The 22582-nt window shown below is 65.2% G+C and overlaps 3 protein-coding genes across 6 annotated transcripts; 1 reads left to right on the forward strand and 2 right to left on the reverse strand.

Moving 5' to 3' along the window:
• Positions 1 to 1204: 1204 nt before the first annotated feature.
• On the reverse strand, positions 1205 to 5386 carry CUNH19orf25 (chromosome unknown C19orf25 homolog). Of its 3 annotated transcripts, none has more exons than XM_019434013.2 (3): positions 4263 to 5386; positions 3074 to 3205; positions 1205 to 1513 (listed from the first exon to the last, which is right to left on the reverse strand). In XM_019434013.2, exons 2-3 carry the CDS (start codon positions 3201 to 3203, stop codon positions 1287 to 1289), a joined length of 357 nt encoding a protein of 118 aa, XP_019289558.1. In that variant the 5' UTR covers positions 3204 to 3205; positions 4263 to 5386; the 3' UTR covers positions 1205 to 1286. The 3 variants fall into 3 exon arrangements, with proteins under 3 accessions (XP_019289558.1, XP_053754126.1, XP_053754127.1); XM_053898151.1 differs by lacking the exon at positions 4263 to 5386 and adding an exon at positions 3461 to 3667; XM_053898152.1 differs by lacking the exon at positions 4263 to 5386 and adding an exon at positions 3453 to 3667.
• Positions 5387 to 5503: 117 nt separating this feature from the next.
• PCSK4 (proprotein convertase subtilisin/kexin type 4) lies at positions 5504 to 12118 on the reverse strand. The gene is given in 17 exon segments (XM_053898145.1): positions 5504 to 6146; positions 6148 to 6232; positions 6234 to 6333; positions 6471 to 6593; positions 6873 to 6997; positions 7221 to 7400; positions 7638 to 7755; positions 7826 to 7929; positions 8026 to 8126; positions 8612 to 8824; positions 8910 to 9082; positions 9302 to 9390; positions 9489 to 9565; positions 9648 to 9776; positions 9851 to 9943; positions 11411 to 11515; positions 11763 to 12118. Coding segments are annotated over 17 exon segments (2382 nt in total). The 5' UTR covers positions 12057 to 12118; the 3' UTR covers positions 5504 to 5873.
• A 716-nt stretch (positions 12119 to 12834) lies between these two features.
• Positions 12835 to 17622, forward strand: REEP6 (receptor accessory protein 6). Of its 2 annotated transcripts, XM_019434001.2 has the most exons (6): positions 12835 to 13063; positions 16352 to 16445; positions 16532 to 16670; positions 16879 to 17047; positions 17225 to 17287; positions 17462 to 17622. In XM_019434001.2, the coding sequence occupies exons 1-6, from the start codon at positions 12949 to 12951 to the stop codon at positions 17497 to 17499; spliced, it is 618 nt and encodes a 205-aa protein (XP_019289546.1). In that variant the 5' UTR covers positions 12835 to 12948; the 3' UTR covers positions 17500 to 17622. The 2 variants fall into 2 exon arrangements, with proteins under 2 accessions (XP_019289546.1, XP_019289547.1); XM_019434002.2 differs by lacking the exon at positions 17225 to 17287 and having other exon boundaries at positions 12838 to 13063.
• Positions 17623 to 22582: the final 4960 nt, after the last annotated feature.

Raw genomic sequence — 22582 nt, forward strand, 5'->3', positions numbered from 1 at the left:
CTGGCTTCTGCTGGGAGCAAGCAGATGCCCCTTTGGGCAGGTCCCTGGACGCAGAGCCTGAGTGTGGGCCCGGGGTCCCAGGTCGACAGCACCGGGAGGCCAGCGGGTGTGCCCCTGCCTGACCCCAGGGGACTCCGAGCGGACGGCACCCCGGAGTCAGGAAGCGCTGGAGACCAGGGCCAGGCAGGGAAAGCGGAAGAACTTCTCACCAAGGGCGTGCCGTGAGCAGCGGGGCGGGCGTGCGATGGTCAAGCGTCCCCAAGGCCCCCTTTTCTGGGTCTTGGTTTTGGGGCCTCTCAGGCTTAAGCAGACTCCCCTTCTTCAGGGGAAGAGAAACACCTCCGGGGATGCTCGGGGTCCCCCGTGTCAGGGTCCTGCTGTGGCATTCGGAGCTCCCACGGAGCCCCGGACAGGGGCAGCCACGAGCAGCCTGGCTTCTGGGACGCCTCTTGCAGCCAGCCACCTCTGCTCCAGTTCTCTGAAAGTTGCTCTTTTGGAGCGAAAAGCCCTTTTCAAGATCCGCTCCTGTTCCATACACCTGCCCATAGACGAAGCCTTCCAGGATGAAGGCAGCCAGCGAGGGCTCGGGTGGGAGACTGGCCAGCTTGTCCCCTCCCGGGAGCCCAGTCCAGGCACCCCCGTGATGGGGTGGGTCCCAGGTGGGTCCTGCATCCCGACGGGTAACCCGCCCGGCCGGAGCGCCCAGGCCTCGGATCGGGGCGCTCAGTAGGGGCACCACCAGAGGCCCCGTCTCCGGTCCGGGCCCTGCTGGGCAAGTGCTCTTCCAGCAGCCGGCCACTGTCTGGAGGGAACGGGGTGCTCTGCCGGAATCCTGCCCCCCCCCCGCCCCCCCCCTCCCCCGCAGTTCACACGGAGATGGGCGGAGACAGAAAGCAGCCGCAGCCGGGCTTCCACCATCTCCCTTGCGATGACGCGGGGAAGCAGGGTCGCCAGAGGCAAGGAGAGGTTGGACGGACCGGCCCTCGGGTGCTGGGGACCCCGCACGAAGTCCGGTCTGGGCTCCACGGCCGGGGCGAGCGGCACCCACACCGCCCCAGACCCGCCCCTCGAAAGGGGCCCGCGCCCGGCGAGGCAGCTGTGTCTGTCACCCCCCACGCAGGCTGTGGGCCCCGGGGTCTCCGGGCCCCGGGGCGAGCCCAGGCCATGCGACCCAGGGGCCTGCGTCTGAGGTGTGCCGGGGTCAGGTGTCTCGGGGGGGACCAAAGGTGCCGGGGAGCCGCGGGGCGCCCTGCCGGGGTGCGCGCTAAGGCGAGCTGGCGGGCCAGTCAGCCCAAGGAGGCGGCCACGGCCCCTGGGGGCGCCCCCTGCTTCAGCAGCCGGACTTCCCGCTCCAGCCCCTCGCCAGCCCGCCACAGGTCCTCACGCTTCTGCTTCAGCCCATCGCCCGCCTGCTGCAGACGCTGATTCATGGCTACGTAGGCGCGGCTCTGCTGGTAAAGCTGCTGCCGCTGGGCCTCCGCGTCCTCCACCCTCCCGGAGAGGCCTGGGGAGTCTGGGGACAGCACACAGCACCCCGGTCAGGGAGCGACAGGGAGAGGATCCGGCTGGGGGCACGGATCACAGAAGGGGCGGGACAGCCCTGTCCTGAGGCCCTGCCCGGGGATCGGCCTCCATGTCCACCCGCAGAGGGGGGGGCGGGGCACAACGGAGCCACAGAGCAGGCTGGCTCCCGCCCCACTCTCGTCCTGCAACCTTTTCCCTGTTCTCAAGACCTCGGGGTTGGGAGGAGGATTGGGACACGCGTTTCCCAGCGGCCCCGCTTCCTAAAACAGCCCACGCCCGGCCACAGCAGAGACTCCACAGGGCTCAGGTCCCCTAGAGACATGTCAGATGCTCCCCACGTGCCTCAGACAGGAGCCCCGCCAGCAGGGGGAGCCCCTCTCCCTTCAGTGAGCCCAAACGCAGCCCGTGCCTCAGTCTCCCCACCGTCAGGATGCTGGGGGCCCTGGGCTCAAGCAGCCTTCCAAGAAGCAGCTGCAGGACGGGGATAAACACCAGCTGTGCCCCACCTGCCAGAACATTCTGGATGGTGGAAAGCCCTGCAGGTGAGCTGTCCAATACAGAACCAGCCGCCAGCCAGGAGTGGTTCTCGAGCACGTGAAGCATATGGCCACACGGAGCAAAGAACCCAACTGTTACTACTTCCTAATTTTTTTTTTTAATTCCCAAAGCAGGGGCGGGTGGATGACTCTGTTGGTCAAGCGTCCAACTCTTGATTTCAGCTCAGGTCATGATCTCACAGTTCCAGAGTTCCAGCCCCGCGTCAGGCTCCGCGCTGAGCACGGCACCTGCTTAAAACCCTCTCTCTTCCTCCCTCCCTCTCTCAAAATAAGTAAATAAACTTAAAAAAAAAAAAAAATCCCAAAACGTTTCTCACCATCTATGGCTTCACAAGACTTAACGGTGAATTCTCTCCCCACTAGACCAGCCCGAGGGCGGGCACTGGCCTCGACTTTGCTCACCTCCTGACCCAGTGCCCAGAGCAGCACCTGGCACGAGGCCGGCACCTTCTTCGGGAAGGTTGAACGAGGGAGCAAACGAACCTCATCAGGGCCGCAGCTAAGCGAGCGGGCTCTGTGCCAGGACGACGACACGGCCACTGAAATCCCAACTTCAAGCCATTCCCCTTCTCACCGAGTATTCTCCCCCACCGCCACTAAAAAACCCGTTTGTTCGTGTTTTTAATTTTAGGATTTTACCTTTAAATAATCCCCACACCGGGCGTGGGGCAGGAACCCACAACCCTGAGGTCCAGGGTCCGCGCGCTCCGCGGGCTGAGCCAAAAATCCATTTCTAGCTCCCTGGCTTTTTACCAGAACAGGCGACAACCGGGATGTGGCGGCGGACCCGACTGCGGACCCCCGTTCCAGACGCCCCTCTGCAGCTGCGCCCCACTTTACAGACGTGCGGCGGAAGCTCAGAAAGGGTAAGGACCGCGCTGAAAGCGAAGCTCCTAACTCCTCGGCTGCACAGCGCTTCGCCCCGCCCCTTGCCGCTGGGGTCTCAGGATCGACCCCCCCCCCCCCTCCGCTCGTGCCCGGGCTCCCCCTACCTTCCAGGGCCAGGGCGGTGAAAACGGGGTCCTCGGAGGGCGCACCCCGCACGTCCTCCAGGATCTGCTCCACCGTGGGGGGCGCTGGGCGAGTGGGCAGTACCACCCGCTTCTTGGCCTTGGAACCCATCCCTGGAGGCGAGAGAAAAGGCAGTTGACGGGGGCGTCTACCTCTCGGCGTTTCCCTGGGCCCTTCCTCCGTCCAGTGAACTCCTACACACCCACCGGAGCCCCGTGCCCGGGGAGGCCCACCCTGCCCCGCCCCGCTGGGCTCGCTTCGCCCCTGGCCCTCCCAACGACCGACAACTTGGGGCCAGGGGTTTCCGCATCCGACTCCATCCCCGCCTCAGTTTCCCCATGAATGCCCCGAAAGCACTACCGCCTGACCCAGGCGCGCGCACTGAGCCGCCAGCACCGCCGACAACCCACTTCCGCTTCCGGTCGCAGCACGGTCCCGCCCAGCAGGCACGTGACGCGTCCTTCGAGCCTCCTCCGGCACCTGCCCGCCGCTCGTCAGGAGGCCACACCCCCTCTTAAAGGCGCCGCGCCTCTAAAGGTCCTCAATGATCTGACTGGACCTGGGAAGTACGTGACCTCAACCTCCCCGGCGCGCCAGGCCTGGAAGAGCATGGGGTGGGCAGGGGGTCCTGTCCCGGCTCCCCTCGCTGCGTAACAAAGCACCCAAGTCCCGGTTTTCTGCCCAAAGTGGGCAGGGCGCCCAACCCACGTGGCTGTCGTGGGAACAAAGTTAACTGCCCTCTCGAGGGGGCTGGCCTGGCCGCGCCAATTCCCCGGGAGGTGGCCAGAGACGCCGGACGGAGCTCAGCCTGCTAGATTCCATCACAGTTGCCCCTCTGGTCCCTAGCACCTCCCACCTCTGCCCTGCCTGGTTCCTCCCCCGACAGCTAGGGCGGGAAGATAGGCTCAGAGACCAGGGCTGGTTTTGTGCCTTTTAACAGCTTTACTGGTTGTTATCTACACACTACACAGTCCACCTGTTTAAAGTGTGCAATCCAATGGTTTTGAGAGAGATGTACAACCACCACCATAGTCTAATTCCAGAACATTCCATCACCCAAAAGACATCCCCATTAGTTATCACCTCCCCCCCCCCCAGCCCCCACGAGCCCCCCCCCCCCCCGTGTCCGTGGATGAGCCTGTTCTGGACGTTTCACACACTCGGACTCACACCCCGTGTGGCCTCTCGTGTCTGGTTCCCTCCCTCAGCGTCGTGTGTTCAGGGTCCTTCCGCGCGGGGCGGCGGGCGTGGGCGCCTCGCTCCTGTTGCCGGCCGTGGGACGAGCGCGTGCACGGCGGACACGTTTATCTGTGGACGAGCGCGTGCGTGGACACACCTGAGTGACGTGCGCGTGCGCGATGGGCACAATGACCGTCCGTCCCTTGATGGGCATCTCGGTTGTTTCCATCTTCGGTTGTCGTGATTCCTCCTGCTGAGAATATCCCTGTAACGGTTTTGTGCAGATAGATGTCGTTTCTCTTGGGGACATGCCTAGAAGCGGAACTGCTGGGTCATACGGTAACTCTGATGAATGGTTTACAGAACTGGTTTCCCGAAGTGTCTGCCCCCGGCGGGCACATTTTGGGTGCTTGCTGTGTGCCAGTGGGAAGACGACCTCTCTCGATCTTACGTTGGGTGAAGCAAGTGCCAGGCTTGGTGCTGTTGCACAGATGAGGCCACCAAAACCGCAAGAAGGAGGCCAAGCACCCCTGGACGCACGGCCCGGCCCTGGCAGGTGCTCAGAGCCGCACACGTGCTCACAGCAGCAGGATTCACAATTCACGGGATGTAGAAACAGCCCGACTGTGCGTGGATGGATGAACGGATCGACACACTGTCCGCCCACTCGGCCGCGAGCAGGAGCGAGGACACCCGCCGTCTGCAGGGCCGAACACACAAAACTCAGGGAGGGAACCAGACACGAGAGGCCACACCGGGTGTGAGTCCACGTGTGTGAAACGTCCAGAACGGGAAAATCCAGCTTGGGGGCCAGTGAAAGCAACATGCCTCCAGCCCATAATTCCCTCGGCCTCCTCACGACTCTCGGGGAGGAGAGAAGCAGCACGATTGTTATAACTTCATAGACCTACCTGCGGGGCGGGGAACAGCCGCACGCATGCTCATTTGGGACTCGTGCTTCTCTTCATTATCCGCGTCAAAGAGAAACACCCCAACAGGACGAGGGAAACTTAGGAGGAGTTAGGAATGCAGCGCGCCGCCCTGGGAACCCCCCACTTCACTCCTGCCCCCACCAGACTGGGGGCCCCGGGCCCCAGCTGCCCCTTTTCCCTTGTGGGCCACAAGGTCCTCCAGGAGAAGACCGTTTCCAAGCGGGGTGCGGGGGAACCCCCAACCATGCCATGGGGACGGGGGCCTGCCCCTGCCCCAAAGGAGACCACAGACTTGGCACCTCCTCTTCAACCTTTATTTGCAAACTCCGAGGTCTGACATGGTGCCAGAGACTCTGGATGCTGTCATTGGTTCCCCTTGCCCCTCCCCCCCCACTTCTGGGGCTGGGAAGGGACGGCTGTCACAGCCCAGCCTCTGCCCCATCCCACCCCGCCCCCACCCCAAACTGTGTAGCTAGCCTTCTCTCTCTCTCTCTCTCTTTCACCCGGACTTGCCAATTTCGGGTTCGGGATTCCAGCAGGCCGCCCCTGGCCTGAGGGCCTCAATGATTAGCCAGAGCCTCCGGGGGCGGGTCCCTGCACCCCCCGCCCAGGTTCCAGTCTGGAGCAAAGGAGCAGGATGGCAGTGCCTGCACAGACACACGTCTGCCCCCTACTCAGGTGTCTCTAGGTCCCGGCCAGCAGCTGGACCTGGGGTGGTGGCGGGGGGGGGGGGGGGGCCCGCGCACAGCGGTGGGCAGCCTACAGCGAGGACGCTGCGGAGTGAGGGGCTCCCGAAGGCCACGGCCAGCGGGGCCAGTACCACGGCCCGGGCTCGGCCGCGGTGGCGGCCGGGGTGGGCGACTGCGGCGGGCTGGGGGAGGCCGCTGGGAGGGACGGGTCCTGAGCAGGAGCCGCGACGCTCGTCCAGCGTGGAGGCCGGGGGGGCAGGCAGTGCAGTTGAGCGGGGAGCGACCGAGGCAGGTGTAGCAGGAGGCGCGGCAGCTCGAGCAGACGCACAGGGCGGGAGCGGCCGGGCCCGGCGGTCACTGCCTGCCGGGTGTGGCCGAAGTACCTGGGCGGGCAGTAGGAGAGGCGGAGGTGGCCCAGGACGTGGGCGGGGCCGTGGCGTTCTGCGCGGGGCACACGTACGTTGGGGCGTGAGGCCAGGGCCCGCCGCCCCGTATGCCCTCCCGCCCCGGGCCGCACACGCACACTGCCCGCTGCTGCCGCCCCCCAGCGAGCAGGCCGTGCCGCGCCAGGCACTCACCCCGGCACGGCCCCTCTGTGTCCCGCCGCACACACGCGCTGCTGGTCACCTGGGGGCCCCGGGGCCGCGCCGTCATGTCCTCGGCCGTCCCGTACAGCAGCAGCGCGTAGCGGTACAGCGTCCCTGGGCGGGGGTCGCGGGCGGCACGGGGAAAAGGCGGAGAGGCTGTCGGCACCTGGTCCGCCCTCCTGGCTCCTCTCCCCGGCCGCCCCGTCCCGCCCCGCCCCGGAGTCCCAGACGCTGATGGCCCCCAGGCCGGACGCCCACCGGGCGCCGGTAACTGGCATCTACTATTCTCCGAAGATACCCGCTCAGTGTCCCAGGGAGACCCCGGACCCCTCTGCAGCAGGGGATCCCAGGCCGGTCCAGGGCCCGAGGCCCCAGCCTGGGTATCGCTCTCACCCGTGTTGAAGTAGTAGCCCTTGTTTTCCAGGCCCAGCGTCCACGGGCCCCGCGGGTCCTCGTCCCAGAAGTGGGTGGACATAAAGATCCAGTTGTTGTAGCCTTGGCCGCTGACGTCCAAGGGTCTGGGGCAGGAGGCAGGGTGGGCGGGGGTGGAGGGGGGGCTTCACAGCCCCGAGGACAGTGGGGTCTGCAGGGCCGAGCACGGCTGCTGGCAGGGCTCCCGAGGGGGGAGCGCGCCGGGTGTCTGGCCTGAGCAGACCCCCCCCCCCCGACCCCACAGCGCACTGCCCGCACCCGGGGAAGGACAGAGCGGCTGCCACGGGGCCAGGTACCCCACCCCTGCACCTGATGGCCACGAGCGTGGAGCGGGTGCCCATGGGGCTCGTGAGCGAGATCTCCAGGTCCACGCGGCGACTGTAGGACAGCGAGAGCTGCACCTGCACGTGCTCCAGCGAGCGGATGTGGTTGGCTCGGCCGGCGCAGGCCGACACGTTCCTCCTCACTTGCGTCAGCGGCAGGATGGGGCTGGGGGCGGCGCGGGCTGTGAGCGCCCCTTCTGCGGGCCTGCTGGGGGGGGGGGGTGGGCACCGGGGTCTGGGCTCACGTCGTGGAGCCCACCCTCTCTCTCGTCTCATAGATGGGGAAAGTGAGGCAACGGGTGCTGGGCCCCACGCGTCTGTCACCCCCTCCCCCGCGGCGATGACGGGTGCGGGGAGAGGACAGGCGGGCACGGCGGAGGGGCGGCGGCGGAGGGCTGCTCACGTGGGGGTGTGTACGATCTGAATGACGCACTTCTGCTGGCGCTGTGTGGGCAGCCACGTTCGAGCCATGTCCACCAGCAGCCTGGCATCCAGCAGCCCATAGCCATAGTGGTGGCTCACTGCGTGGACGGGCGGCGGTCACTCGCCCTGGGGGCGTGGCGTCCCCCCCTCCGCCCGGCCCCGCCTCACCTTGGCGCCCCACGCCGTTGGTCCTCCAGTCCTCAGCCTGGAGCTGCGCGGGTCTGGACGCACGGACCACCAGGTGCTGCATATCCCTCCATGTCAAGAACGGGCTGGGGGCAGGCGAGGGTAGGTGAGCTGGGGCCATGCCGGGCGGGGGGGGTGGGGGTGGGGCGAGCGCAGTAAGCGGGGTCCCCTCCAGCACCTACTTGGCCTCCAGAGCCAGGGCGATCATGCCCGCGGCCAGCGGGGCCGACGCCGAGGTGCCCGTGTGTCTGTCCGTGCACCGGTGGTGCAGATCCGTGGTGACCTGGGGGCAGAGACGGGGGCTTGGGGGGGACCGGTGCACAGGGAGACCCTGCCTTTGTGCAAAATGCATCAAGGATTCAAGAAGGTGCCGCAGAGGCACCTCCGGGAACGGGGCCCCGGGCGCCACCCAGGTCACACAGCTGGGGAGCCTGCCCCGCCAGAGAGACAGGAGGGTAGACGAAGGGGTGAGGACGCTGGGGCCTGGTCTCGGGACCCCTCTGTGTTCCAGGTGCCACAGGGCAGCCCCGGGAGGGGGGAAAGTGGGGGACGGGACGGAAGGTGGGGGGAGGGGACGGGCAGGGCGGGGTGGGGGAGGGGAGGCGCCAAGGGGGAAGACAACAGGGTCGTGGGGGGAAGGTGGGACCAGGACAGAAGGGAAGGGAAAGGAGACAGGGGGAGGGGAGGGAGGGGAGGAGGGGAGGCGGAGGCGGGCGCGGAGGGGTGGGCCTCCCCCTGCCCTCGGGGCCCCCCCTCCCCGACACTCACGATCTGCGGGTCGGTGGCCACGCCGCTGCTGTAGGTGGTGGTGAGCGTGGAGGCACAGGCCTCGCTGTACCAGGGCACGCGGCCCTCGCGGGTGGTGCTGCCCACGGAGAGCGTGTACACGCTGTTGGTGTACCCGTCGCAGTTGCAGTTGTCGTAGTGCAGGCCGCCGTTGCCCGACGCCCAGATGAAGAGGGTGCCCAGCCCACCGCGGCCCTGCACGCAGGCACGAGGGAGCGGATGGGCGCGCCGGCCTCCAGGGCCGGCCCAGGCCCCCCGAGGGCCCCCGGGGTGGGCTCACCTTGGTCACGCCGCGCCTGAAGGCCTCGCGGGTGAGGACGCCCGGGCCGTCCACCGTGCGGCCGTCGTCCTCGGGGCCCCAGCTGGCACTGTAGATGTGGATGTGCTGCGGCTGCAGGCTCAGCGACTGGGCCTCGATGACGTCCGTGATGGTGCCGTCCAGCATGCGCACGCCTGCAGGGGTGGGCGTCCGGCCTCCGCGGTCAGCCCCGCCGCCCCCCCCCCCCAGGCCCCCCCTGGCGCGGGGGCGTCTGCGCGGGGCTCAGCTCTCCCCCTACCTGAGCTCGGGCCCTGCATCCCCCAGAGCCGCCTGACTCTGCCCGCAATCCCCGGGCGCCCCGTGCCGTCCGGGCCGCCCTCCGTCCCCGGGGTGCGGGAGCCGGGCCCCGATACCTCCGATCCGGGCATTGTAGGCGACGCCCGCTCCACAGAACCCGTTGTTGGCGATTGCGGCCACTTCCCCGGCACAGCGGGTCCCGTGCCTGGCGCCAAGGCAGAGAGGGGGGCCAGTCCCGGCCCCCCCCGGCTCCCCACAAGGCACTGGCGCCGCCCGCACACACCCCGCAGGACGCCGGCTCACCGGTTCTCGTCGCCGGGCGTGTATCGCGGCTGGGGGTCCGGGTCGTAGTCGTTGAAGTCGTAGCTGGCCAGGGGGTCCTGGGGGCCGAGCGGGGGCGTGAGGGACGGGGGCAGGCCGCGGGACCTGGCGCAGCCCCCACCCCAGTCCCCACGGTCTCACGTAGTTGGCCCAGAGGTCCGGGTGGTCCTTCTCGATGCCATCGTCCAGGACAGAGATCACAATGCCCCGGCCCGACAGCCCCTGGCTCCAGACCTGCAGGACGTTCAGGTCCGGCCGCACCTTGTGGTTCTGGGCACGGCAGGGGCGGGGGTCAGCGGGGCTCCGGCCCCGCCCGGCCCCACCGCCCGGCCCGGCCCGCTCACCAGGTACCACTGCTTGGAGAACCAGGGGTCCGTGGGCACCACCACCGAGCGCTTCACACGCCGCCGCAGCGTCTGCTGCTCGAACCACTGCACCTGCAGACAGACGCGCAGCGCAGGAGGGCGCCGGGCCCCCAGAGCCAGCCCGCCCTCCACCCCTCCACCCCTCCACCCCTCCACCCGCCGGTGCGGCTCTCACACCCGCGCACCTGCCAGGGCCCCGACCGGCTCCACCGAGCCTTTCCCACCGATTCCGGGCCGCGGGGCCCGAGTCTGCCTCCAGGGTCTGCGTAGGTCTCCTCCCCAGGCCCACCAGGGGACCACTCTGTGTGGGCCGCGGCTGGAGCGGGGTTGTGTCTGGGTCGCCCGCTGCTTGTCCCGGGTCCGTCATGGTGTGGGACGGGGCCCGGGACCTCGTGCTTGCCGAGGCTGCTCTTTGGGGTCCCCGTGTGCCTGGGGCTCTGCCTTCAGAGGGGACCAAGGCCCTAGCACCAGTCCCCAGGGCCCACTGCTCTTGAGGCCCAGCCCTATCCCTTCCCCAGTCCCTGTTCTAGATCCTTCTGCCCAAGATCTGCCCATCTTCCTCCTGTAGCGGCCACCCCTCGTAAGACATCCCTGGATGGCCATACCTGCCTCCGCCCTGGTTCCCCACCTGCCCCCCTGCCTCTCTACCACACAGTAACATCACTCTCTGCAGAGCCCCTCCCATGCTGCCCCCCCTCTCCAGGGCCCACAAAGCCCTGCCTATCTGGCCCCCACCAGCCTCCCTCTGCTGCAGTCACAGTGGCTGCCTCACCCCAGGGCCTTTGCACACAGCCATTCTGCCTGCCCCAGGTTGGTCTTCCTCAGACCTTTTTGCCCTTCTTTCTTCCTTGTTGATCTCCCCCCCACCCCGCCCTGCCCCGCCCTGAACCAGCTCTTGTGCCCTCACCCTCATCCCAGTGATGGTGCAATTGTCTCCCCATGTGCCCAGCTCCAGACTTGGGAGCTGGCCCCAATTTCTCTCTGTCCCACACGTCTAATCCATTGGCAAGCCCTGGCCTCTCTCGTGCAAACCACACCTTGAACTGGCAACTTCTCCCCGTTCCCAGTTCTCCCAGTGGGTTTCAAGTTATCAAGCCTCTTGCCTCCATGCTGATCAGCCCCCCAGCCCAAACCCCATCTTGGCTCCTGAGGGTTTCCAAACTCAGCCTCAAGTCCCCAGCTTGGCATCTAAAGCCTTTTCCCAATCTGGCACCTCTCTGAGCACCTCACAGCCTCACCGGCTGACTTCAGGCAGGATTCCTACTCCCGGTCATAAAAAGGACCAATTCCCTTCTCTTCATCCCGTGAACTAGAATGTTATCTGCCGAACCCTGACCTTTAGGGTGAGAGAGAAGATGGGGGTGGGGGGGCCAAAAAGAAATGCTGACAGTGTGCCAAGGCCCCGAGGTGAGCTCAGCACGCACACGTGCCCTGTTGCTGTCCACGGATGGTCCCCATCGTACAGACTGGGGGACCAAGTGGAAACCGAGACTCAGAGAGGGCAGGTGGCTTGGATAACAAGTGGCTGAGCAGGCTCACCTTGGGGTCTTTTTTCAGGCGCAGGCGATGGCCCCAGTGTGGGCTCAGGGACTGCTGGACCACGCCCCGGTGCCGCAGGTGGAAGTACTGCCCGTCAGGAAAGATCTGGGAACGTGAGGGGGCATCCGCAACGATGGCACCTGCCTCTGAGACGGAGTCCCCAGGACAGTGGCCAACATCCTCCCCCAACCAGGTGCGCCGCTGGGGGCTTCAGGTGCCCTCTGGGGGTCCCAGAGTCTGAAGCTGGTCGAGGCCTGGGTGAGCTGGGGGTCCTCGATATCTTGGGTACCCCTCCCGTCTGCCGGAGGGGTGTCCGGCCCCTGACTCTCCTGTCCCTTCGGGTGCCACCCACCTGCCCCAGGTAGACGAAGCCGAATTTGCGCGCCAGGCGCTCGGCCTCCCGGTAACCCTGGGACACCCGCACGGCCCAGCTGCTGACATAGATGGGGACCCGGGCCGAGGACCACCCCACAGGCAGGGGGCCAACGAGGGCCAGGCCCAGAGCCAAGGCAAGGCGCAGCCAGAGCGCAGTCCAGGCGGGCCGCATGGCGGCGGGGGGCGGAGCCGGGGCGGGGCCTCCGAAAACCCCTCCCCCCCGGCCAAACCGCCGAGTGGGCCCAAGCGCCCGCCCCGCCCCCGGGGCCATAGCAACCCCTGAAAGGCGTCAACTCCCAGGGGGCCTTGCGGCTGTCTCCCCCACCCCCACCCCCCACCTACCTCAAGGAGCGCGAAGATCCGGCCGAAGACGGGGCGGGGAGGGCGGGGAACACCCCCGCCCTGGTCTTCCACAGATCCAAACCCTCTGGAGCCTCAGTCTCCCTCATTTGTACAGTGACCAAAACTTCCGACCGACCTAGAAGAGAGTGTGCAAGGCTGCTACCCCTGGCCCGCCCCTTTATCCCCGCCCCCTTGCCTGCCCACCCCTCCCTCTAGAATTAGTCCTGCCTCCTACCCGGCCCAACCGGAATTGTTCTTCTGAGTAAGTCCCGCCTCCCCAGCTTAGCTCCGTCCCATCCCCCCCCTCCTCCGAGAGTCTGTCCCCAGCTCCTTTATGGTCAACCCCGCCCCTCCTCTGTTCTCGCCAATCAGCTCTGGTCTTTCTCCAGTTCCTCCCGTCAGCTCCGCCCCTCGGCACCCTTCTCTCCTCCTCCCCCAGCTCCACCCCCGCAACGGCTCAGCCAATAATCCCCGGCCATGACCCCACCCCTCCAATCAGCTACGTCCCGCTTCCGCTCCGCCAATCGGCACCCTCGGCCTCCGCGCCCCGCCCTCTGCCCCCGGCGTCGCAGCTGGGGCGGCCGCGGCCCGCCAGAGGGCAATGCGGCGGGGGAGAAGGGGCAGGCCCCACCTCCTTTGTCCGCCCTGCCCTCCCATTGGCCGGAGTGGGGGGCAGGGGGCGGAGACCAGCGCAGGGGCGGAGACCAGCTCGGGGGCGGAGCGGGGCTTCTCGCACCTGGGTAAAGCGGCACGCGCGCTGCGGGGCAGGTGTGCGGGGCCGCGGTCGAGCTCGGGCTGCCAGGCCCCGGCTCGCCGGTGTCATGGACGGCCTGCGCCAGCGCTTCGAGCACTTTCTGGAACAAAGGAACTTGGCCACCGAAGCGCTAAGGGCGCTCGAAGCCAAGACAGGTGTCGACAAGCGGTACTTAGCCACGGGTGAGCAGTCCGGGGCGCTCTGGGCTCCTGTCCCATTTCGCCGATGGGCACACTGAGGCCCTGGGGCAACGGGGTCCCGGGCCTGGCCCCTTCCGGCCGGCGTCTTCTGCAGGGTCCGGGCTCGGACGGTGGGGAGCACCCCCCTGGTGAGACAGATCCTGAGGGGTCGTGGACCAGGACTTTGCGTCTGCCCGCAGCTCCTCCTCTGCCCCCGCCCTGCGACCTCTGGCTAGTGTCACTCCCTCTCTCAGGCCCGGTAGTACCTCCACTCCAGTCCTCAGGTCTGGAGACCGTTCGCTGCCCCCTCCGTCGCGGCCCTGGGTGAATTCCAGGCCGAAGTCCGGTTCTTCCAGTTGTTCTGTCCACCCTGGGGGAGGAGAGAGCGGCGGGGAGACAGCCAGTGCCCTGGGAGTCTTGCCACACCCCCGTCCCACAGGAACATCAGCCTGGAAGCAAGTGTAGAGATTTTTCCCTCCCCCATGCTCCTCGCCAGGAGGAGAAGGGTCACTCCCATTCCCTCCCCCCATTGTTTTCCTACCAGTCACCTCCCCTTGGGGTGCCCTGTCCCTCTCCCACCCTGTGCTTTGGCCCACTGTGCCCAATTAGTCGAGCTGGGTTGTTTGACCCTGTGGTGGGGTTGGGCAAATATTGGCTGGGGGGCCATAGAGCGGGGAGCCAGCCCTTCTGACTGCTACCCCTCCAGTCCCCCTCCTCTTCCTCTTCCTCAGTGGCCTTGGATGCCCCCTGCCACTCTCCCAAACCGTCTAGTAAGTACTCCTTAAACGCTCCCTCCCCTCTTTTTCCATGTCCCAGGCCCCATGCCACCTCTTCCAGGAAGCCCCCTGGAGCGAATTCCAGGAACACTTTGTCCAGAAGTGGGGGGAGGGGGTTGGGTGAGGACAGGGACGTATGTACTGAGCACCTTCTGTGTGCAGATCCCAGCAGTCCACTTTCCTCCCATTTTCCGCCAGCTGGGGAATCCGTGCCAGGCAGGGAAGGTCCACAGTTTACTCCCCCAGGCCTTCAGTGCCCAGGCCATGTCAGCCTAGCCAGGAACCTGTCCCTGGGAGCAGGCCCTGACTTCTCTGCTGACTTTCCACATCCCTGATACCCGTGGGCAGGGCTTTAGTCATAGAGCACTGGGGAGGGGCCTATCGGGGAAGCTGGGAGGCACAGGGGGGGGAAACTGAGGCCCAGAGAATCAGGGGCTTTGTGGAAGGCTGCCTCTGCCTCCCCCCCCCCCCCCCCCCCCCCGTCTGGAGCATTCACCCCTCCCTACCCACCCTCCTCCCTGAGCCCTGTCTGTTGCTGATCTCTGGGATGGTGCCCCCCCTCAAATGTCCAAGGTCATCCTTCCGTTGCTGAGGCTGCAGGAATAGGGATTGAGGGAGAGGTGCCCTGGGAAACCTGCTCCCCCCAACTAGCAATTGGGGGTGACATCCTCCTCGGGCCCCACCTGCCCCAGATGGTCAAATCCCCAGCCCAGGTAACAAAGGAAACCCAGATGAGGCAGTGACCAGACCTCCTGGGGCCAACTGGGGAGGCCCCCTTCCCTGTCCTGACCCCAGACCCTAGGGATAAAGACTAACCCAGGTGGAGGGAAGGGAGGGGGTGCCCTTTGGTACGCAAGTGACCTCTGTCTCTACAGATAACCGCCTGGGGAGGAGGCCGGAGGCTGTAAAATGCTCCCAGGAGCCCAGAGGCTCTCTGAGTGACCTTGGTCCCCCCTCCTCCCAGCTGCCCTGTTGTTCTGGCCAGTGAGCGAGACACAGCAGGGAAGCACAGAGACCTGCGCACTTAATGAAGGCAGTGTTTACCAGGACTGTTTGCAAAGCAGCTAACACTCCTGGCTCCCCACCTCCCCCAGCAGTGTGTGCTCCGGGCCCGTCACTGGGAATGTGTTTGTACCCCCAGAAGGTGCTCAGCAAACCTGTAGAAAAGAGGAGCTCTCTCTGTTGAGTGGTATTAGCTATCCCCAAGGCCACCTGAGGAGGCAGGGTCATTACCACCCCATTGACAGATGGGGAAACTGAGGCTCCAAGCAGAGAGAAAGACTTGCTCGGTGTCACGCAGTGAGTGGAAAAGCAGAGGGCTCTCCTGGGTCTGGGGGACGCTACCACGTTCAGCTGTCTCCCACTAAGACAACAGCCCCCACTTGAGGCTATGCTGTCCCCCTCGGGGTACTGAACAATGTCTGGGGACATCTGTGGTTGTCGCGGCTGGGGGCGCTCCTGGCACGGATGAGTGGGGGCCAGGGATGCTGTTCAGCCCCCACAGTTCCCGGGGCGCCCCCACGAAAGATGTTCTGGCCCGGATTGTCTGCGGTGGCCAGGATGAAAAACCGTATTGAGATAAAGATTACCAATGTTGCCTTTCTCTGCTCACTGGGAATCAAGTCGTCTTTTTTTAATGTTCGTTTATTTTTGAGAGGGAGAGAGACAGAGCTTGAGCAGGGGAGGAGTCGAGAAAGACAGACACACAGAATCCGAAGCAGGCTCCAGGCTCCGAGCTGTCAGCACAGAGCCCGATGCGGGGCTCGAACTCACGAGCTGTGAGATCTTTTTTTTTTTTTTTTTTTTTAATTTTTTTTTCAACGTTTTTAATTTATTTTTGGGACAGAGAGAGACAGAGCATGAATGGGGGAGGGGCAGAGAGAGAGGGAGACACAGAATCGGAAACAGGCTCCAGGCTCCGAGCCATCAGCCCAGAGCCTGACGCGGGGCTCGAACTCACAGACCGCGAGATCGTGACCTGGCTGAAGTCGGACGCTTAACCCACTGCGCCACCCAGGCGCCCCGAGCTGTGAGATCTTGACCTGAGCCGCCCAGGCGCCTCCGGGAATCACATCTTAATGAAGGAATGAACAGCCTTACTTCTAGGTTTTTCTCCCATTGTTTGCATTCAAATGCTGGGCGTTTGTGCCCGGCCCTCCCCTCGGGACCCAGAGTAAGGCAGTTATGATTGGAGATGGTCACTTACTCATTCAACACGTGTTTATTGGGCAACTACTCTACCCATCAGGGCCAAGGTCCCCACCTGCCCTTGGGGAGTTCACAGTTCGGGGGTGGGGGGGACCGACTGATAACTGGTTGCACATACGAGGAGACACGGGGCTCAGGGCCATAGTAGGCGTCACCAGGGCGCTGCGGGGGCAGCAGGCCCATCCCGGAGGGGTCTCTCGTAGGGGCAGCGACTGTGGCAGACTGGGTCTGCCAGGCCAGGAGGAGGCCTCCGGTGCCGGGGTCGGCTCGGAGCGCGCCGCCCTGCCCACACCCTCTCCTCCCGCAGGAGCCGCCACTCTGCTAAGCCTGTATCTTCTGTTCGGCTTCGGGGCGTCTCTACTGTGCAACATAATCGGATTTGTGTACCCAGCATATGCTTCGTGAGTGCCCGCTGGCTGTCCGGGCGCTGGGAGGGGGTGTCGGGGGCTCTGGACAGCCCCTGACTCCGCGCGCCTCCCGCCCCCAGAATCAAAGCAATCGAGAGCCCAAGCAAAGAAGACGACACTGTGTGGCTCACCTACTGGGTGGTGTATGGACTGTTCGGGCTGGCCGAGTTCTTCAGCGATCTACTCCTGTCCTGGTTCCCTTTCTACTACGCGGGCAAGGTGGGTGGCCCCCGGGACGCACGCAGGGCTGGGGGCCCCCGGGAGCAGGCAGGTGCCCGGGAGGCCAGGGGTGTGAGGGGGAGACCCGGCCCCTTCTCTGCGGAGCTAGCCCCCCGCCCCCACCGGGGGGGGTCTGACGGAGGCGGTCCATCTGGTGGGGGAGGCCCGCCCTGCACGGGTCTTGACGACCCCCGCCCCGTGCCCGCAGTGCGCCTTCCTGTTGTTCTGCATGGTTCCCGGGCCCTGGAACGGGGCTCACATGCTGTATCATCGCGCGATACGGCCGCTGTTTCTAAAGCACCACGAGGCCGTGGACAGCGTCGTGAGAGACCTCGGCGGGAGAGCCCTGGACGTGGCAGTGGGAATAACCCGGGACGGTGTGTGCTCACAGGGTGCAGGGGCGTCTGTCTGCCGCAGGCCCTGTCCGTCTGTGCCCCCCCACCCGCCTGCCCCTGCCCGCTTTCCCCTCCTGCCCCTGCCCGGCCCCTGTCTGGCCTCCGTGTGGCTGCACCCCCTCACTGTCAGCCTCTCTCTCCTACGCTTTCGGGAACCAGTCCTGCAGACCCTGGCCCGCGGCCGGGCTCTCGTCACCCCCGCCGCTGCCCTTGGAGCCGAGCGTACGTACTCCCGGGCCTGGGCGGCAGGGCCTGTGTGTGCGGGCGCTGTCCCCGCGGAGGGTGGGAAGACGGCCCCGGCCCCGGCCCGGCCGGGGGCGGCCGCCTTGCCCCCGACCGACTCCCTGCGGCCCCGGGGCCGGGCCTGCCTCACCCCCCCACGGCCTCTCTCTGCAGCCCAAGCAAGCGTGACCCAGCCCCAGAAGGACAAGTGAAACCCTCGTCCAGCCGCTACGCAGACCTGCCGCCTGGCGAGCTGGGGGGCACGTCACACCCCAAGCCCTCCACGAACTCCTCGACCGACGCCTCAGGGGAGCCCCCCGCCAGCCCCGCCTCCCCGAGCAAGCCGCTCCCCGGGAGCGCCTCCCAGACCACCTCGGGCCAGTCCCCGCCGGACCCCCCGGCCGGCGGCTCCCGGCTGCCCTCCAAGTCTCAGAACCGGCTTCGGCTCCGGGCACGAGTGAGCCCCTCCGGCCGGCCGCGCCCCCAGTCATCTGTCACCTCCTCGGGCCAACCCCAGCCGGCCCCCCAGCCCGCGGGCCCCAAGCAGCGCACCAGCACCTCCCCCAGCCGGGGCCCCCCCGTGGCGCAGCCCCCCGAGAAGACCTCGGATGGGCCGGGGGAGCCGGCCCCCCAGGCCTCCAAGGGCAGCCCACCGCCCACCAGCAGCACCTCGGCGCCCCAGCTGCCGGCCCCCTGCCTGTGCGCGTCCTCGGCCGAGTACACGTCCGAGTCCACCACGGAGGTCACGTGCAGCTGGCCGCACCTCAGACACGGGCTCCGCTGCCTGCAGCACTGCTGGCGGCTGAAGCATCTGGCCTGCTAGGGGGGCTCAATAAAGCTCATCCGACGACCCGTCTGGCCGTGTCCTCGGGGGTGGGGGAGCCCCTGGCCGGCGTCTCCTGATCCGGAGCCGACGCCGCGTGCCCCGCTTCGCAGACGAGGAGACTGAGGCCCGGAGAGGCGCCCCCGCCTGCCTGAGGTCTTGCCACGGGGCTGAGAAGGATCACAGAGGAGAGCTCGAGAGAGAATTGGCATCTGAGTCCTTTATTTGGGAGGGGGTCCTGGGGAAAGGACGGAAGAGGGCGGGTGTGCGATGGGGGGAGAAAGGAGCCCTGGGGGCCAGTGTCACAGACACGCCTGAGGCTTTCCCTGCCCCCGTCCCACCGGGGGTGGGCGGGGGGCAGTGGTCCTCCCCTCCGGCCCGCGCCCCCTGCCAGCAGCACCTGGCCCGGGACCACAGGGCGCCTCCAGCCAAGGTGGGGGGCAGGAGACTGGGGGAAGACGGGGTGTCGCCCGCAGGGCCTCCTACAGCCCGTGGCTCCTCTCCTGTCTCGTTTTGTCTTTAGTTGGTTTCTTTTCTTTTTTTTTTTTAAGTTTACTTCTTCTGAGAGAGAGAATCCCAAGCAGGCTCCCAGCTGCCAGCGCAGAGCCTGACCCGTGGCTTGAACTCATAATCCCTGAAATCATGACCTGAGCTGAAACCGAGAGCTGGACGCTTAACCGACTGAGCCCCCCCAGCGCCCCTAGTCGGTTTCTTTTTTGACACCAACATGACCCTGATCGTAAAACCAGGCAGAGGCACAAGGAAGGAAGGAAGGTGCCCAGCCCGTTGTGTGGATAGAGACGCGAAGAGTCTAAGAAAGGGCAAACTCAATCCCACGGCGTCTTCAAAACAATAGAACACCCCCCATTCGAGGTGGGGTTCCTGGAAGCAGAGCCCGAGTCGGAAGCTGGGTGGGTGGGGGGGCCGCTGAGCAAGGAGCTGGTCTCGGCTGGGAGACCCGACCCTGAGCAGGAAGTGCACCCTGGAGTTCTGGCCCAAGGCAGGCGGGGTGTCACCTGTGTCTCCTCCAGAGTCTCAGCCCCACCCGAGAGGGGGCTGTAAGCTCATGGCTCGTCCCATCCAAAGGCAAGTCCCCAGCCAGGCATCTGCAGACACACTAGGAAGGCCCCGGGGCCCCGCAGCGTCCAGCTCGGTCAGCCCCTCACCCAGGACCTGCTTCTCCAAGATCCCAGTTGGTCACAGCCCCGGGGGAAACACGGAGGAGCGTCAGGATGAACGAGGCAGATGCTCACAAGGCTTATACCTCCGTGGTTCTCCGCTGGGGGTGATGCTGCCCCAGGGGCATCAGACGATGTGGACACACTTGAGGTGTCTGTGCCGTGTCCCACAATCCCTCTCCCTGCCCCGGCAGTCCCAGCTTGTCCGCGGCTGGTGGTGGCCGCTGGCGAGCGATGGGCCCGATTCATTCGTTTGATCATTCAGCAACTATTGAGCACCCACTGTATGCCAGGCACTGTTCCAACAGTCAAGGGAAGAGTGATGGCCCAGAGAGAGAAAAAAATCTCTGCTCCTGAGGATTTGAGGAGGCGATGATCAGCATGATAAACACGGATGTCAGAGGGAGGTGAATGTTCCGGGGAAACATGCAGTGGGGAGGTGGGGGGTGGCGGCAACGGTATCAGGAACAGTCAGAGAAGGACCTGTCTGCGGGAGTGACATTTGAGTAGAGGCATGAAGGAGATAGGAAAGTCAGGTCAGAGGCACGAGTCTTGCGAAAGCCAGGGCAAAAGTGATCCGGGCAGAGAGAAGAGCACGTACAAAGGTCCTGAGGTAGGACTGTGCCTGGCGGGCTAGAGGAAGAGTGGGGTGGTCAGCGTGGATGAGCTGAATGAGGGGGAGAAGGGAGGGGAGTCTGGGGTGAGCCTGAGCACACGGACGGCATGGTGAGGACTTTGGGTTTTGCTTGGGGACGCAGGCTTCGCTGGGATCGAGGGTAATCATTAAGGAGTCCCCCGCCCTGCTGAGAGGTCCACACGGGTTTTGGGGACAGGGATCTGGGAATCTGCTTTTCACTGGCCCAACTGTCTGAACAACGTGGGGTGGCCGTAGTCCGGGGAAAGGGTGGCGGTACCGGGCTCTCTCTGCACCTGGCGCTGTCCCCTGCCATCCAAGGGGGACAGCACAATGGGCTCTAGAAGCGTCCCTCCAAAGATGGTCCCCGGCCCACCCAGGGTCAGCTCACCACGTGGCAACAATGACATCTAGTCCCTCGGACTTGTTTTGTTTTTCACTTAAACATACGGAAGAGTGTCAGCGGTGACTCGGGGACAACATGGCCCCTCCCAGCCACCTGGCAGTGGCCACGTGCTTCCCTGTCCGGCTCAGGGCCGTGTCCATCAGACGCACCGCGTCGCTGGAGGGGTCGCTCACACGGTAGTGTCTGGGGCTGGTGGACAGGATTCATTTGGCTCGTGCGCACCATCCACCGTCGATGGAGTGGTCTCCAGCTTGTGGTTACTGCGACTCAAGCTGCCAGGAACATTCTAGAACCGGCCTTCGGTGAGCAGAGCTCTGGTTTCCTCGGGGCGCACACCTGTCAGAGAGTGCAGGGCGAGCATTTCTGAGTGTCGTGGGGTGGCTGGAAAGAGCCACGAGCACGCTGGGAGGCTTAAAATCACAGACATTTATTCTCCCACATTCTGGAAGCGGAGGTCAGGGTGTGGCAGGACCGAGCTCCTCCCTCGGCAGGCTCCAGGGCAAGGTCCTGTCCGCCTGTCCCAACTCCTGGAGGCCCCAGGCGTCCCTGGGCTCGTGGCCGCGTCCCTCCAGTGCCTGCCTCTGTGGCCATGTGGCTGTCTCCTCTGTCTCCGTCTAACAAAGACACTTGTCCCTGGGTTTAGGGCTCACCTTGGTGATCCAGGATGATCTCGTCTTCAGACTCTTAGTTACGTCTGAAAAGGCCCTTTTGCCAAACAAGGTCCTGGTCACAGGTTCCGGAGACTAGGGTTCAGCCCGCCCAAAGTGGTCCCGCCAGTGCCCCCAGTGACCCGCAGGTAACCCTGTGGGCTGTAGGACGGCCCGGGGCTCTCAGCAGCGGTGGGGGCCCAGGCCCTCCGTGGGTTAACCCTGGCTCAGGGTCAGAGAGAGTAGGCGGGCCCGGGGCAGGCATTAGGGGGGTGCTGGCCGCAGAGACTTAAACATAGTAAGAAAAGCATCAGGACCCCAGAGCCAGCGATGTCGTGGGGAAAACTTCAGGGGGCGAAGGAAACCATCGTGGCCGGAATCGCTATGTTACGGACGGGACGCAAGCTTCGAACTCGCATTTGTGTTCTTTACCCTTTAACAAACCCTGTGGGTTCAGAGAAGCCCCAGTGATGACCCACCTGTCGCGGCCAAGGGAGCTCGCTGCAGGGAAGTCTGACCGTCCTCGCTCGTGGTCCCTTCCGGCGACCACATGGGCACTGTGTATCCCCATGGGGACACAGGGACTGCTAAAAACCGAGACCGGGGATTGTGGAGAGGACGACACAGCCCTGGGGTCACCCCGTTTCTGTCATTCTCTGACCACCTGGAGTGCGTGTTCGTGCGCGGGATTTGAACATCTGTACAATCCCAGCGGCGTCTTTTCTCTCTTAAGTGTTCAAGTGTTTGTTTCATTTCATTTTATTTTAATTTTTTAAATGTTTTTGTTTTTTTTTTTTTGAGACAGAGAGAGACAGAGCATGAACACGGGAGGGTCAGAGAGAGGGGGAGACACAGAACCCGAAGCAGGCTCCAGTCCCCGAGCGGTCAGCACAGAGCCCGACTTGGGGCTCGAACTCACAGACTGTGAGATCATGAGCTGAGCCGAAGTCGGATGCTCAACCGACTGAGCCCCCCAGGCGCCCCCACCTCGTGTTTCTTTAAAATTTTTTTTTATTGTTTTTTATTTATTTTTGAGACAGAGAGAGACAGAGCATGAATGGGGGAGGGGCAGAGAGAGAGGAAGACGCAGAATCTGAAGCAGGCTCCAGGCTCTGAGCCATCAGCCCAGAGCCCGACGCGGGGCTCGAACTCACGGACGTGAGATCGTGACCCGAGCCGAAGTCGGACGCTCCACCGACTGAGCCCCCCAGGCGCCCCCTCGTGTTTCTTTTAAACCGAAAGAGCAAATCAGGACATCAAGGGACCGTCCGCAGCGACTGGTACGCGATCGGCCCTGGAAACGATGTTGCCTCACGGAGCGGGGTGCCACTCAGGGGTCCTGTCTGCCAGGGCGCATCCCGCACTGGTCTCTCCTCCACCGGCTGGGCCAGCCGGTCCGGGAGCTCAGGCAGGGCTGCCCCGTGGACACCCCCCCCCCCCCCCCCAGTCCCCGACATAGCCCACTCAGTGGCAGAGGTGCAGGGACAACCTCGGGCAGCCCTGACGGGCACAGAGGGGCCTTGGGTGTAGGTGCCAGTGTCAGGAAGCCAGAGTGTGGGGAGAGGTGTTGCTGAGGAAGGCTAGCACCCAGGGGAGAGGCAGGGGCC

This window comes from Panthera pardus, unplaced genomic scaffold (genome assembly GCF_024362965.1).
Source record: "Panthera pardus isolate Hobbes unplaced genomic scaffold, ASM2436296v1 HiC_scaffold_8, whole genome shotgun sequence".
Taxonomy (NCBI): Eukaryota; Metazoa; Chordata; class Mammalia; order Carnivora; family Felidae; genus Panthera; species Panthera pardus.